Source organism: Panulirus ornatus, chromosome 12 (genome assembly GCF_036320965.1).
Source record: "Panulirus ornatus isolate Po-2019 chromosome 12, ASM3632096v1, whole genome shotgun sequence".
Classification (NCBI taxonomy): domain Eukaryota; kingdom Metazoa; phylum Arthropoda; class Malacostraca; order Decapoda; family Palinuridae; genus Panulirus; species Panulirus ornatus.
This window is the reverse complement of record NC_092235.1, coordinates 17,553,736-17,566,472: the sequence shown is the minus strand read 5'-3', so window position 1 is coordinate 17,566,472 and position 12,737 is coordinate 17,553,736. Positions and strand designations below refer to the sequence as shown.

The 12,737-nt window shown below is 40.4% G+C and overlaps 1 protein-coding gene across 3 annotated transcripts in view; it reads right to left on the bottom strand.

Moving 5' to 3' along the window:
- Window positions 1-12,737, bottom strand: part of LOC139751808 (uncharacterized) — an 88,872-nt gene that overhangs the window by 70,085 nt on the left and 6,050 nt on the right. For all 3 annotated transcript variants that reach the window (XM_071667392.1, XM_071667393.1, XM_071667394.1), the window contains exon 2: window positions 1,620-1,820. In XM_071667392.1, coding sequence (XP_071523493.1) covers window positions 1,620-1,817 — 198 coding nt within the window. In that variant the 5' untranslated portion in view covers window positions 1,818-1,820. The remainder of the gene's footprint in view (window positions 1-1,619; window positions 1,821-12,737) is intronic.

Sequence of the window (12,737 nt, the reverse complement as noted above, 5' to 3'; positions counted from 1 at the left end):
AGCAAGGTTATTAGGTACAGTAGGGTTGAGGGTCAAGTCAATTGGGAGGTGAGTTTGAATGGTGAGAGGCTGGAGGAAGTGAAGTGTTTTAGATATCTGGGAGTGGATCTGTCAGCGGATGGAACCATGGAAGCGGAAGTGGATCATAGGGTGGGGGAGGGGGCGAAAATTTTGGGAGCCTTGAAAAATGTGTGGAAGTCGAGAACATTATCCCGGAAAGCAAAAATGGGTATGTTTGAAGGAATAGTAGTTCCAACAATGTTGTATGGTTGCGAGGCGTGGGCTATGGATAGAGTTGTGCGTAGGAGGATGGATGTGCTGGAAATGAGATGTTTGAGGACAATGTGTGGTGTGAGGTGGTTTGATCGAGTAAGTAACGTAAGGGTAAGAGAGATGTGTGGAAATAAAAAGAGCGTGGTGGAGAGAGCAGAAGAGGGTGTTTTGAAATGGTTTGGGCACATGGAGAGAATGAGTGAGGAAAGATTGACCAAGAGGATATATGTGTCGGAGGTGGAGGGAACGAGGAGAAGAGGGAGACCAAATTGGAGGTGGAAAGATGGAGTGAAAAGGATTTTGTGTGATCGGGGCCTGAACATGCAGGAGGGTGAAAGGAGGGCAAGGAATAGAGTGAATTGGAGCGATGTGGTATACAGGGGTTGACGTGCTGTCAGTGAATTGAATCAAGGCATGTGAAGCGTCTGGGGTAAACCATGGAAAGCTGTGTAGGTATGTATATTTGCGTGTGTGGACGTGTGTATGTACATGTGTATGGGGGGGGTTGGGCCATTTCTTTCGTCTGTTTCCTTGCGCTACCTCGCAAACGCGGGAGACAGCGACAAAGTATAAAAAAAAAAAAAAAAAAAATTTAAGTGCCATCTGTCAAAGCTGCATAAGTACACTCACATTCTTCAAAACAGACTTAAAGGTTGCGGGTGGAGAGAGGGTTCTTTTAAGCTGACTGAGAGTAGATTCAGTTTATGTTTAGACCTTAGAGGGGAATGTTCAGATAGTCTCATGTTCTCTGCGGCTAAGCATTTTGCTTATGCCACAACCTGAGATAACTGAAGGTGTTTAGGAATAACTACCTGTCTAGAGATTTGCTCTGAAATGAAATACAGTTTGAAAGTGATGTTAGCTATGTTTAGCAGTAGTATATCACAGTTTGTAAGGCCACTGATCTAGACACCAATCCCCCACAGGATATTTGTGAACAGGGGTCCCTGTAAAAAATTTTAGAGTGAGCAAGAACTTCGCTTTTTCTGATAAAAACACAACCACATACACCTTTCATCATCAATATATTGTTTCATCCATCTCTACAATGCCACTCTTATATCTACATACAAATGATGGAACAATTTATCGTTAAAGGTTTCTTACACACTATAATAAACTTTTTACCATTCCTCACAGCTCAAAGGATCTACCTACAACTCTTTTCCCTACAGTAATTTGCTCTCAACTTCCGCCTTTCATTCCTCTGGGATTGGTAGTGCTTCATCTCATCAAATTGTTATTTATTCCCAGTCAGACAGATACCTACTTATATTCAGATATCCCATCTATTATCATGGTAATGTTGAGATAACTGTACAACTCTTGAAAATTCATTATCTTACATCATGTCGAGATGAGGCAATTGCAGACAAAAGACAATCCATATGATGAGATACTGATACTTGTACAGTGCGATCCTCATATCTGGCCTTTCCTTCTGAAGAACCAGGAGTATTTTCAAAACTACTGCTATTCACTAGTGCATCCAATCCATCATTTTTATTGGGAGTTTTCTCACTGTCACATTCTTGTGCCATCATACTCTGAAGAAAAAAGAAATATTAAAACACTACACATCCATTACCAACAAAACATACTGATATCCTCTTTCCTATTACTTAAAGTTATTGCTATTTACCCTAACCAAAATCTACTATTAATTCTGAAACTGATTTCTTAATTCAACAAAAAGTACCCCTTCCCTCTGGGAGAGGTAGAAAATAATGTGATTGGTTTCCCTAAAAGTGTTACAGTTTAGCTTGCAGTTAACCTCATCCAAGCTTCAAAACCAGTTTTTTCATATTCCCATGTTGCTTTGGTAATCATCATTCTATTAATCAACCACAATGACATAATATTAAACTCAGTCTTTCCCTAGCTATGTATACTAAATACAATTTACCCTTCTGCATCAAATTATCTACACTTAACTGAAAAAACCATGTGTAACTGGCATATAGCATGGGTAGTACACCTTCCAACAACCCTATTACATCTGACAAGTGATTTTCACTTTTATTGTATCCTCATATTCTTCATATGCTTCCTCTTCACCAACTAAGCAACTTCAGCAATAAGTGCATTCACTGGTGGCAAAATACACATTAACATTAAGGCACAGTCTTGTAATGCCTTTGGTACTTAACTGGGAGTCATTAGAAGGCTTCATTAGAGAACTGGTTGTAGTTACCCTTTTCAGCAACTTTGGGCTACTGTATTGATTCACAGCAACCTCCTACTTCATAGAACAAACAAGACTGGTTGAAGTTAATCTCAGTACTCCCTTATCCTTGGTTTGGAAAGGGGCTAGACAGCATCCAAGATGCCTTAACCACCTTGTCTTCTGAATATTTGTATTCATGTAGCTTTGAGAATGTCAAAATTTCCCTTCAGTGTAAAAGATTATCTTGTATCACATCTTGCAGAAGCAAGTTGGCTCCATCGCATTGCTCCTGTATTGCATATGTTTCTAACAACAAACTGGAATCATTAAAATATGTTGATAATACAAACATGTTATCCCTGGGGATAGGGGATTAAGAATACTTCCCACGTATTCCCTGCGTGTCATAGAAGGCGACTAAAAGGGGAGGGAGTGGGGGGCTGGAAATCCTCCCCTCTCCTTTTTTTTTTTTTTTTTCCCAAAAGAAGGAACAGAGGGAGCCAGGTGAGGAAATTCCAAAAAAGGCCCAGTCCTCTGTTCTTAACGCTACCTCGCTAATGCGGGAAATGGCGAATAGTTTGAAAAAAAAAAAAAAAAAAAAAAAAAAAATACAAACATGTATAACAACAGATGGCAGAAAAGTTTAACATTATTCTTGTTTGTATACCTCTTTAGGGCAGCAACCAAAGCATCTTTTCAACCTAGTGGCAACAGGTTTAAGGGCTGGTCCTGTGACATAGGGGCTTAGTCATCCTTGCAACTTCATTAGTTAACTTGAAGGAAATGGGGAAATATTTTAATATTTCTTCCTATAAATTGAGCATTTCAAGATCTGGCACTTTTGGTTTGGAAAACTTAATGATATAAAGATTTGGATTGACTACCAAATCTAAGTTGTATCTTTTGTATGAAGTTATCTTATGCTTCAGTAGTGTCTTTCTGGTCTTAATTACTTTCTGATGTTTTTTTCCCTTGTTTTACTCTGGCATCCCTGAGTGTGATAGTGATAAAAAAAAAATCTAAACCATTTTTCACACTTCTATCAGGAAGTTTGAATAACTGATTCAGCTGATAATAATACTTAACTTTCTTTCATAGCCCTCGATGTGGCCTTTATTGACCATCTCACTGGCCCTAATTAATATATTCATTTTCTTGCAAAGGGTGTGCAATCTGAGCTTTCAGATTCAAGTGATTTAAATAGTACCCATTCCATAATTGTCCTAATTACCTTCATGATTAAACGAACACATTATGTTGGCTAATGTATTTTCTAAATTAGTGGTTCCCAAAGTGGTCATGTCTGGGGGTTCGACAGGTGTTCAATAAAATTCCAGGGATCAAAAAACTTTAAAAGTTTAAATCATTAATCATATATGAAATAAAGGAAAGGCAAAGCAAGTTTCTATCCTTCATATAATAACATGGATGACTTAATATCATTTGGCCAGTTGTAAACTCAATCAATAACTATTTTCCATTAGCTAGTTTCATTCTTTTCAATTTTCTTTGTTCAATTATGTGGTTGAGAGAGCAGAAGAGGTTTGAAATGGTTTGGACATATGGAGAGAATGAGTGAGGAAAGATTGACACAGAGGATATATGTGTCAATGGACTGAAACAGGGCAAGTGAAACGTCTAGGGTAAACCATGGAAAGTTCTGTGGAGCCTGGATATGGATAGGGAGCTGAGGTTTCGGTGCATAACACACGTCATTTAGATACTGGGTGAACAAATGTGGCCTTTTTTTTGTCTTGTTTTCCTGGCGCTACCTCGCTGAAGCAGGGGGTAGCGATGCTGTTTCCTGAGGAACAGGATAGCGACAAGAATGGATGAAGGCAATCAAATATGAATATGTATATATGCAAATGTGTACGTGCGTCTGTGGGCGTTTATTTATATACATGTGTATATGTGTGGATGGGCCATTCTTCACCTGTTTCCTAGTGCTGCCTCGTTGATGGGAAACGGCAAGGCAACCCTACCTCGCGCACATGCGGGGGGAGAGGGTTGTCATTTCATGTGTGGTGGGGTGGCGACGGGAATGAATAAGGAGAGACAGTATGAATTATGTACATGTGTATATATGTATATGTGTGTGCATGTATATTTATGTATACGTTGAGATATATAGGTATGTATATGTGCATGTGTGGACATGTATGTATATACATGTGTATGTGGGTGGGTTGAGCCATTCTTTTCTCTGTTTCCTTGCGCTACCTCACTAACAGGGAAGACAGCGACAAATGTCTAAATGTGTGTGGATGTAACCAAGATGAGAAAAAAGGAGAGATAGGTAGTATGTTTGAGGAAAGAAACCTGGATGTTTTGGCTCTGAGTAAGACGAAGCTCAAGGGTAAAGGAGAGGAGTGTTTTGGGAATGTCTTGGGAGTAAAGTCAGGGGTTAGTGAGAGGACATGAGCAAGGGAAGGAGTAGCACTACTCCTGAAACAGGAGTGGTGGGAGTATGTGATAGAGTGTAAGAAAGTAAACTCTAGATTGATATGGGTAAAACGGAAAGTTGATAGAGAGAGATGGGTGATTATTGGTGCATATGCACCCAGGCATGAGAAGAAAGATCATGAGAGGCAAGTGTTTTGGGAGCAGCTGAGTGAGTGTGTTAGTAGTTTTGATGCATGAGACTGGGTTATAGTGATGGGTGATTTGAATGCAAAGGTGAGTAATGTGGCAGTTGAGGGAATAATTGGTGTACATGGGGTGTTCAGTGTTGTAAATGGAAATGGTGAAGAGCTTGTAGATTTATGTGCTGAAAAAGGACTGTTGATTAGGAATACCTGGTTTAAAAAGAGAGATATACATAAGTATACATATGTAAATAGGAGAAATGGCCAGAGAGTGTTACTGGATTACGTGTTCATTGATAGGCACATGAAAGAGAAAGTTTTGGATGTTAATGTGCTGAGAGGTGCAACTGGAGGGATGTCTGATCATTATCTTGTGGAGGCGAAGGTGAAGATTTGTAGAGGTTTTCAGAAGAGAAGAGAGAATGTTGGGGTGAAAAGAGTGGTGAAAGTAAGTGAGCTTGGGAAGGAGACGTGCGTGAGGAAGTACCAGGAGAGACTGAGTACAGAATGGAAAAAGGTGAGAACTAAGGAGGTGAGGGGAGTGGGGGAGGAATGACATGTATTTAGGGAAGCAGTGATGGCTTGCACAAAAGATGCTTGTGGCATTAGAAGTGTGGGAGGTGGGTTGATTAGAAAGGGTAGTGAGTGGTGAGATGAAGAAGTAAGATTAGTAGTGAAAGAGAAGACAGAGGCATTTGGATGATTTTTGCAGGGAAATAATGTAAATGAGTGGGAGATGTATAAAACAAAGAGGCAGGAGGTCAAGAGAAAGGTGCAAGAGGTGAAAAAGAGGGCAAAGAGAGTTGGGGTGAGAATATCATTAAATTTTAGGGAGAACAAAAAGATGTTTTGGAAGGAGGTAAACAAAGTGCGTAAGACAAGGGACCAAATGGGAACTTCAGTGAAGGGGGATAATGGGGAGGTAATAACAAGTAATAGTGATGTAAGAAGGAGATGGAGTGAGTATTATGAAGGTTTGTTAAATGTGTTTGATGATAGAGTGGCAGATATAGGGTGTTTTGCTCGAGGTGGTGCGCAAAGTGAGAGGGATAAGGAAAATGATTTGGTAAACAGAGAAGAAGTAGTAAAAGCTTTGCGGAAGATGAAAGCCGGCAAGGCAGCGGGTTTGGATGATATTACAGTAGAATTTAATAAAAAAGGGGGTGACTGTATTGTTGACTGGTTGGTAAGGTTATTTAATGTATGTATGTCTCATGGTGAGATGCCTGAGGATTGGCGGAATGCTTGCATACTGCCACTGTACAAAGGCAAAGGGGATAAAAGTGAGTGCTCAAATTACAGAGGTATAAGTTGTTGAGTATTCCTGGGAAATTATATGGGAGGGTATTGATTGAGAGGGTGAAGGCATGAACTTGTATGTGGCAATTATGGATCTGGAGAAGGCATATGATAGAGTTGATAGAGATGCTCTTTAGAAGGTATTAAGAATATATGGTGTGGAAGGCAAGTTGTTTGAAGCAGTGAAAAGTTTTTATCGAGGATGTAAGGCATGTGTACAGGTAGGAAGAGAGGAAAGTGATTGATTCTCAGTGAATACAGGTTTGCTGCAGGGGTGTGTGATGTCTCCATGGTTGTTTAATTTGTTTATGGATGGGGTTGTTAGGGAGGTAAATGCAAAAGTTTTGGAAAGAGGGGCAAGTATGCAGTCTGTTGTGGATGAGAGAGCTTGGGAAGTGACTCAGTTGTTGTTCGCTGATGTTACAGCACTGGTGGCTGAATTGTGTGAGAAACTGCAGAAGCTGGTGACTGAGTTTGGTAAAGTGTGTGAAAGAAGAAAGCTGAGAGTAAATGTGAATAAGAGCAAGGTTATTAGGTACAGTAGGGTTGAGGGACAAGTCAATTGGGAGGTAAGTTTGAATGGAGAAAAGCTGGAGGAAGTGAAGTGTTTAAGATATCTGGGAGTGGATTTGGCAGCGGATGGAACCATGGAAGCGGAAGTGAATCATAGGGTGGGGGAGGGGGCGAAAGTTCTGGGAGCATTGAAAAATGTGTGGAAGTCGAGACCATTATCGCTGAAAGCAAAAATGGGTACGTTTGAAGGAATAGTGGTTCCAACAATGTTATGTGGTTACGAGGCATGGGCTTTGGATAGAGTTGTGCGGAGGGTGGATGTGCTGGAAATGAGATGTATGAGGAAAATATGTGGTGTGAGGTGGTTTGATCAAGTAAGTAATAATAGGGTAAGATAGATGTGTGGTAATAAAAAGACTGTGGTTGAGAGAGCAGAAGAGGATGTTTTGAAATGGTTTGGTCACATGGAGAGAATGAGTGAGGAAAGATTGGCCAAGAGGATATATGTGTCAGAGGTGGAGGGAACGAGAAGTGAGAGACCAAATTGGGAGTGGAAAGATGGAGTGAAAAAGATTTTGAGTGATCAGGGCCTGAACATGCAGGAGGGTGAAAGGCGTGCAAGGAATAGAGTGAATTGGAACGATGTGGTATACCGGGGTCGACGTGCTGTCAATGGATTGAACCAGGGCGTGTGAATCTGGGGTAAACCATGGAAAGTTCTGTGGGGCCTGGATGTGGAAAGGGAGCCGTGGTTTCGGGCATTGTTACATGACAGCTAGAGACCGAGTGTGAACGAATGGAGTCTTTGTTGTCTTCCTAGCGCTACCTCGCACACATGAGGGGGAGGGGGATGTTATTCCATGTGTGGCGAGGTGGCGATGGGAATAAATAAAGGCAGACAGTATGAATTATGTACATGTGTATATATGTCTGTGTGTGTATATATATGTGTACATTGAGATGCATAGGTATGTATATTTGCGTGTGTGGACGTTTATGTATATACATGTGTATGGGGGTGGGTTGGGCCATTTCTTTCGTGTTTCCTTGCGCTCCCTCGCAAACGCAGGAGACAGCGACAAAGCAAACTAAATAAATAAATAAATATATATATATTTATTTATAAATATATATATATTTATAATAAATAAATATATATATATATATATTTATTTATTTAGTTTGCTTTGTCGCTGTCTCCTGCGTTTGCGAGGGAGCGCAAGGAAACACGAAAGAAATGGCCCAACCCACCCCCATATATATATATATGGTGCCTGAGGATTGGCGGAATGCGTGCATAGTGCCATTGTACAAAGGCAAAGGGGATAAGAGTGAGTGCTCAAATTACAGAGGTATAAGTTTGTTGAGTATTCCTGGTAAATTATATGGGAGGGTATTGATTGAGAGGGTGAAGGCATGTACAGAGCATCAGATTGGGGAAGAGCAGTGTGGTTTCAGAAGTGGTAGAGGATGTGTGGATCAGGTGTTTGCTTTGAAGAATGTATGTGAGAAATACTTAGAAAAGCAAATGGATTTGTATGTAGCATTTATGGATCTGGAGAAGGCATATGATAGAGTTGATAGAGATGCTCTGTGGAAGGTATTAAGAATATATGGTGTGGGAGGAAAGTTGTTAGAAGCAGTGAAAAGTTTTTATCGAGGATGTAAGGCATGTGTACGTGTAGGAAGAGAGGAAAGTGATTGGTTCTCAGTGAATGTAGGTTTGCGGCAGGGGTGTGTGATGTCTCCATGGTTGTTTAATTTGTTTATGGATGGGGTTGTTAGGGAGGTAAATGCAAGAGTTTTGGAAAGAGGGGCAAGTATGAAGTCTGTTGGGGATGAGAGAGCTTGGGAAGTGAGTCAGTTGTTGTTCGCTGATGATACAGCGCTGGTGGCTGATTCATGTGAGAAACTGCAGAAGCTGGTGACTGAGTTTGGGAAAGTGTGTGGAAGAAGAAAGTTAAGAGTAAATGTGAATAAGAGCAAGGTTATTAGGTACAGTAGGGTTGAGGGTCAAGTCAATTGGGAGGTGAGTTTGAATGGAGAAAAACTGGAGGAAGTGAAGTGTTTTAGATATCTGGGAGTGGATCTGGCAGCGGATGGAACCATGGAAGCGGAAGTGGATCATAGGGTGGGGGAGGGGGCGAAAATTCTGGGGGCCTTGAAGAATGTGTGGAAGTCGAGAACATTATCTCGGAAAGCAAAAATGGGTATGTTTGAAGGAATAGTGGTTCCAACAATGTTGTATGGTTGCGAGGCGTGGGCTATGGATAGAGTTGTGCGCAGGAGGATGGATGTGCTGGAAATGAGATGTTTGAGGACAATGTGTGGTGTGAGGTGGTTTGATCGAGTGAGTAACGTAAGGGTAAGAGAGATGTGTGGAAATAAAAAGAGCGTGGTTGAGAGAGCAGAAGAGGGTGTTTTGGAGTGGTTTGGGCACATGGAGAGGATGAGTGAGGAAAGATTGACCAAGAGGATATATGTGTCGGAGGTGGAGGGAACGAGGAGAAGAGGGAGACCAAATTGGAGGTGGAAAGATGGAGTGAAAAAGATTTTGTGTGATCGGGGCCTGAACATGCAGGAGGGTGAAAGGAGGGCAAGGAATAGAGTGAATTGGATCGATGTGGTATACCTGGGTTGACGTGCTGTCAGTGGATTGAATCAAGGCATGTGAAGCGTCTGGGGTAAACCATGGAAAGCTGTGCAGGTATGTATATTTGCGTGTGTGGACGTATGTATATACATGTGTATGGGGGTGGGTTGGGCCATTTCTTTCGTCTGTTTCCTTGCGCTACCTCGCAAACGCGGGAGACAGCGACAAAGTATAATAAATAAATAAAATAAAATATATATATATATATATATATATATATATATATATATATATATATAATTTACCGAGTATGTGTCTGGAGGTCAATGAAAGCTTAATAAGTCTGTGATAGGGCCTTGGACCCAAGAGTTTGGGAACCCCCTGATCTAGACGTAGCTATTTATCTACCAAAGTGCCTCTCGGCGACTATTGTTACGATCGTAGCTGCTCTGAAATTCAAAAACTAGGTTCCTTTACCATTTTTATTTATGAAGGCCACTTAGGGACATTAGTTCTGCCTGTAGACCACCTTTGGCATATATGCAATTATAAATTGTGTCTGCAATCACAATCAAGAATAAATAATGTCATCGAAACCTTTACTAGATATTACTGATGGTAAAATATGTAATATAGCTATCTTATTATCACTGCCATTATTACTCAGGAACAGCATCAAAAATATTTGCATTAATGGTAAGTCTTATTGAAAAGGTTATATAATATAGAAATCCTAGATTCTTTTTTAAAAAACTGAAATAGTGCAACATTCTTAAAAGAATCATTCAGTTAATCAGACCTGACTTTTTCTGCCACCAGACTTCGTGTATTTGGTCGAGTGGCAGAGAGAACACACCAAAGGTTAGGTCTTACGTCTAACTTGGATCGGTATTGTCTCTTGGATCGCCAATAGTTTGAAAACCCAGACTTGCACAGATACATGTAGCTGGAAAGTACAATTCCCAAAGCCAGACGACCAAATATCCCATACAGTTTGCTGGTCTTCGCTCAAATGTAAAGTTCTTCCTCTGCAAACCTGTCCTTGGTGGTGGTCAATAGTGAAGTTCAAGAATTCTTCCTGCACCCCGTCAGGCAATACATCTACCTGGCACTTAAAAGGACTTCTTGTAATGGATATTACTATACTGTCAACGTTTATTCCAAGTAGGTATTGCTTTACCTCTTCTGCCAATGAATGGAAATGCTTTGATATAATTATGCAAAGGTAGTTCAACAGGATTATCACAAAGAGCTTCACTGAGAACGTGGAATGCACACACATGTCCAGTACCCACTTTTCCACAGTTCAAACATCGCAATGAAAGCACGCATGTACTCAGTGTGGTTAATGACTGTTTTTTCTTTCCCCTGAAGCTTCAGATTCAATTCACCGAGTGCCTGATATATATCATTAAGGTATGCAAGGGGTAAGCAGAATTCTCACTGATGAGAAAGGACTTGCATTTCCATTACTGTACTAGTTCCTCTCGAAATTCGAAAATATGTGCCTACGGTGACTGAGTCACTGAGGGGTGAAGACTGACCAGGGATGCTAAATTTAAACTAGATGGAAGCGAAAACCTCTAGCAGTCTAAATCAAACTCTCAAGTCGAAAAAAATCGGCCACTGGATTGTTCACGTAACTTTTCAAATGTTCCCACTTTCCACTGTTTGTTTTGCAGTGATTTACGTTAGCATATATGTACACTATATTATATTTTTTCTAGAGAGATTCAGAAAAGAAAAATACTAAATAAGTTTTGAACTACTTTTCATCCTGTGGACCACGTAGCCAGAGACTTTTGTGCACATTGTCACAGTTGAATGCTGAGAGTGATGGTACAGTCCTTAACCACAGACGGCGATTCTGGGGCTGCGAAACGGTAACAAACGTTCATGTACGTACGGTTCCCAAGACGGTGTTAGTTGATGTTATACTCATGGAAGGTCGTACATGATGCAGTTATCGGTAATGGACGGTGAGTACCCAGAGGGACGGTTAAGCTTTTGATATACGGATATTGCGTCTTAGCACTATTGAATCTAACTAGATCACTGCTTCCCCATTCAGTGTCGCTACATAGGTCTAAATTGAGAAAGTATATATATATATATATATATATATATATATATATATATATATATATATATATATATATATATATATCAGTATGAGAAAGAAAACGAGTATTCATAATGAGGGGAAGGAAGGAAAAGTGAGCTGAAATGAGCTGAGGCATCAGCGTAATAATGATCTGTTATGAGGATGAAGCGCTCCTGTATGGATACATGTGAGTAGGCGATAGGACAGAGCCCTGAATAATACCAGCTTGACAGGACAAGGGGCACCAACAAGTATTCCAATGGGCTTGCCAGGGATGAAGCTATGCAATAAGAAACACGGACAAGCAGAAAAAACAAAGGAATTAAATCTATAAAGACTTATGCCACATCCCGTCAATTTTTTCGATGTCGAGGGCTAAAATAAGATTTACCAAAATCCCTTACACAGGAAAATCGGAGACGAGTCACACAGGAAAGATCACAAGTGGAACTCGCACTTTTAAAAGCTATATTGGTTAAGAGAAAGAAGGATATGGGGTTCAAAGTGTCTCAGAAAGTTAGTTAAGACGAGTTTCAAAGACATTGGAAACAGCGGAAGTGAACGCAATGGGCCAATAATTGGATGGACTGGAACGATCGCTTTCCTTAGAAATGGGCTGCATCCAGGTATACTTCCAAAATGGAAGTCATGGTTTTTAAAATGAAACGAAACAGGCAAGCAAAGATTAGAACCAGTTCAGAAAATACTCCCTTACGACTCGAGGGGGCTACGCCATTAAGCTATACGCTTTGTCCTCTTGAAACTGAAAAATCATTAGGTAGAGTGTGCGCAAAGAAAAACAGGTGGCGGCATAGATTCATTACGAAGAAATGAGAGAGGAGCACCAGACGCAAAATCACCCAAAGCTGAATCAGAGGATATATAAGATACCAAAAAGAACGGCTATATCAGCTGAAGTGAAACAGTTTGTAGATCAAAAATATGCCACTGCTTCGGCATATTTCTACCAGGTGGTTGTCCCTCTTCCCTGCAACTGAGAAAAATATACATTTTTGGCAAGACGTACACGTTTACGTCATTAATCATGAGACGCAACTGTTAGGGAGGCTTGTATTTTATGAATATGTTCATTGTACATGAAGTTGAAATATCTGAAAACTAATGCATCAAAATTATTTTTTTTTACAAACCATAACTTTAGACATGATTCTTCTTTTTTCAGGGGGTGGCAAGGCAAGA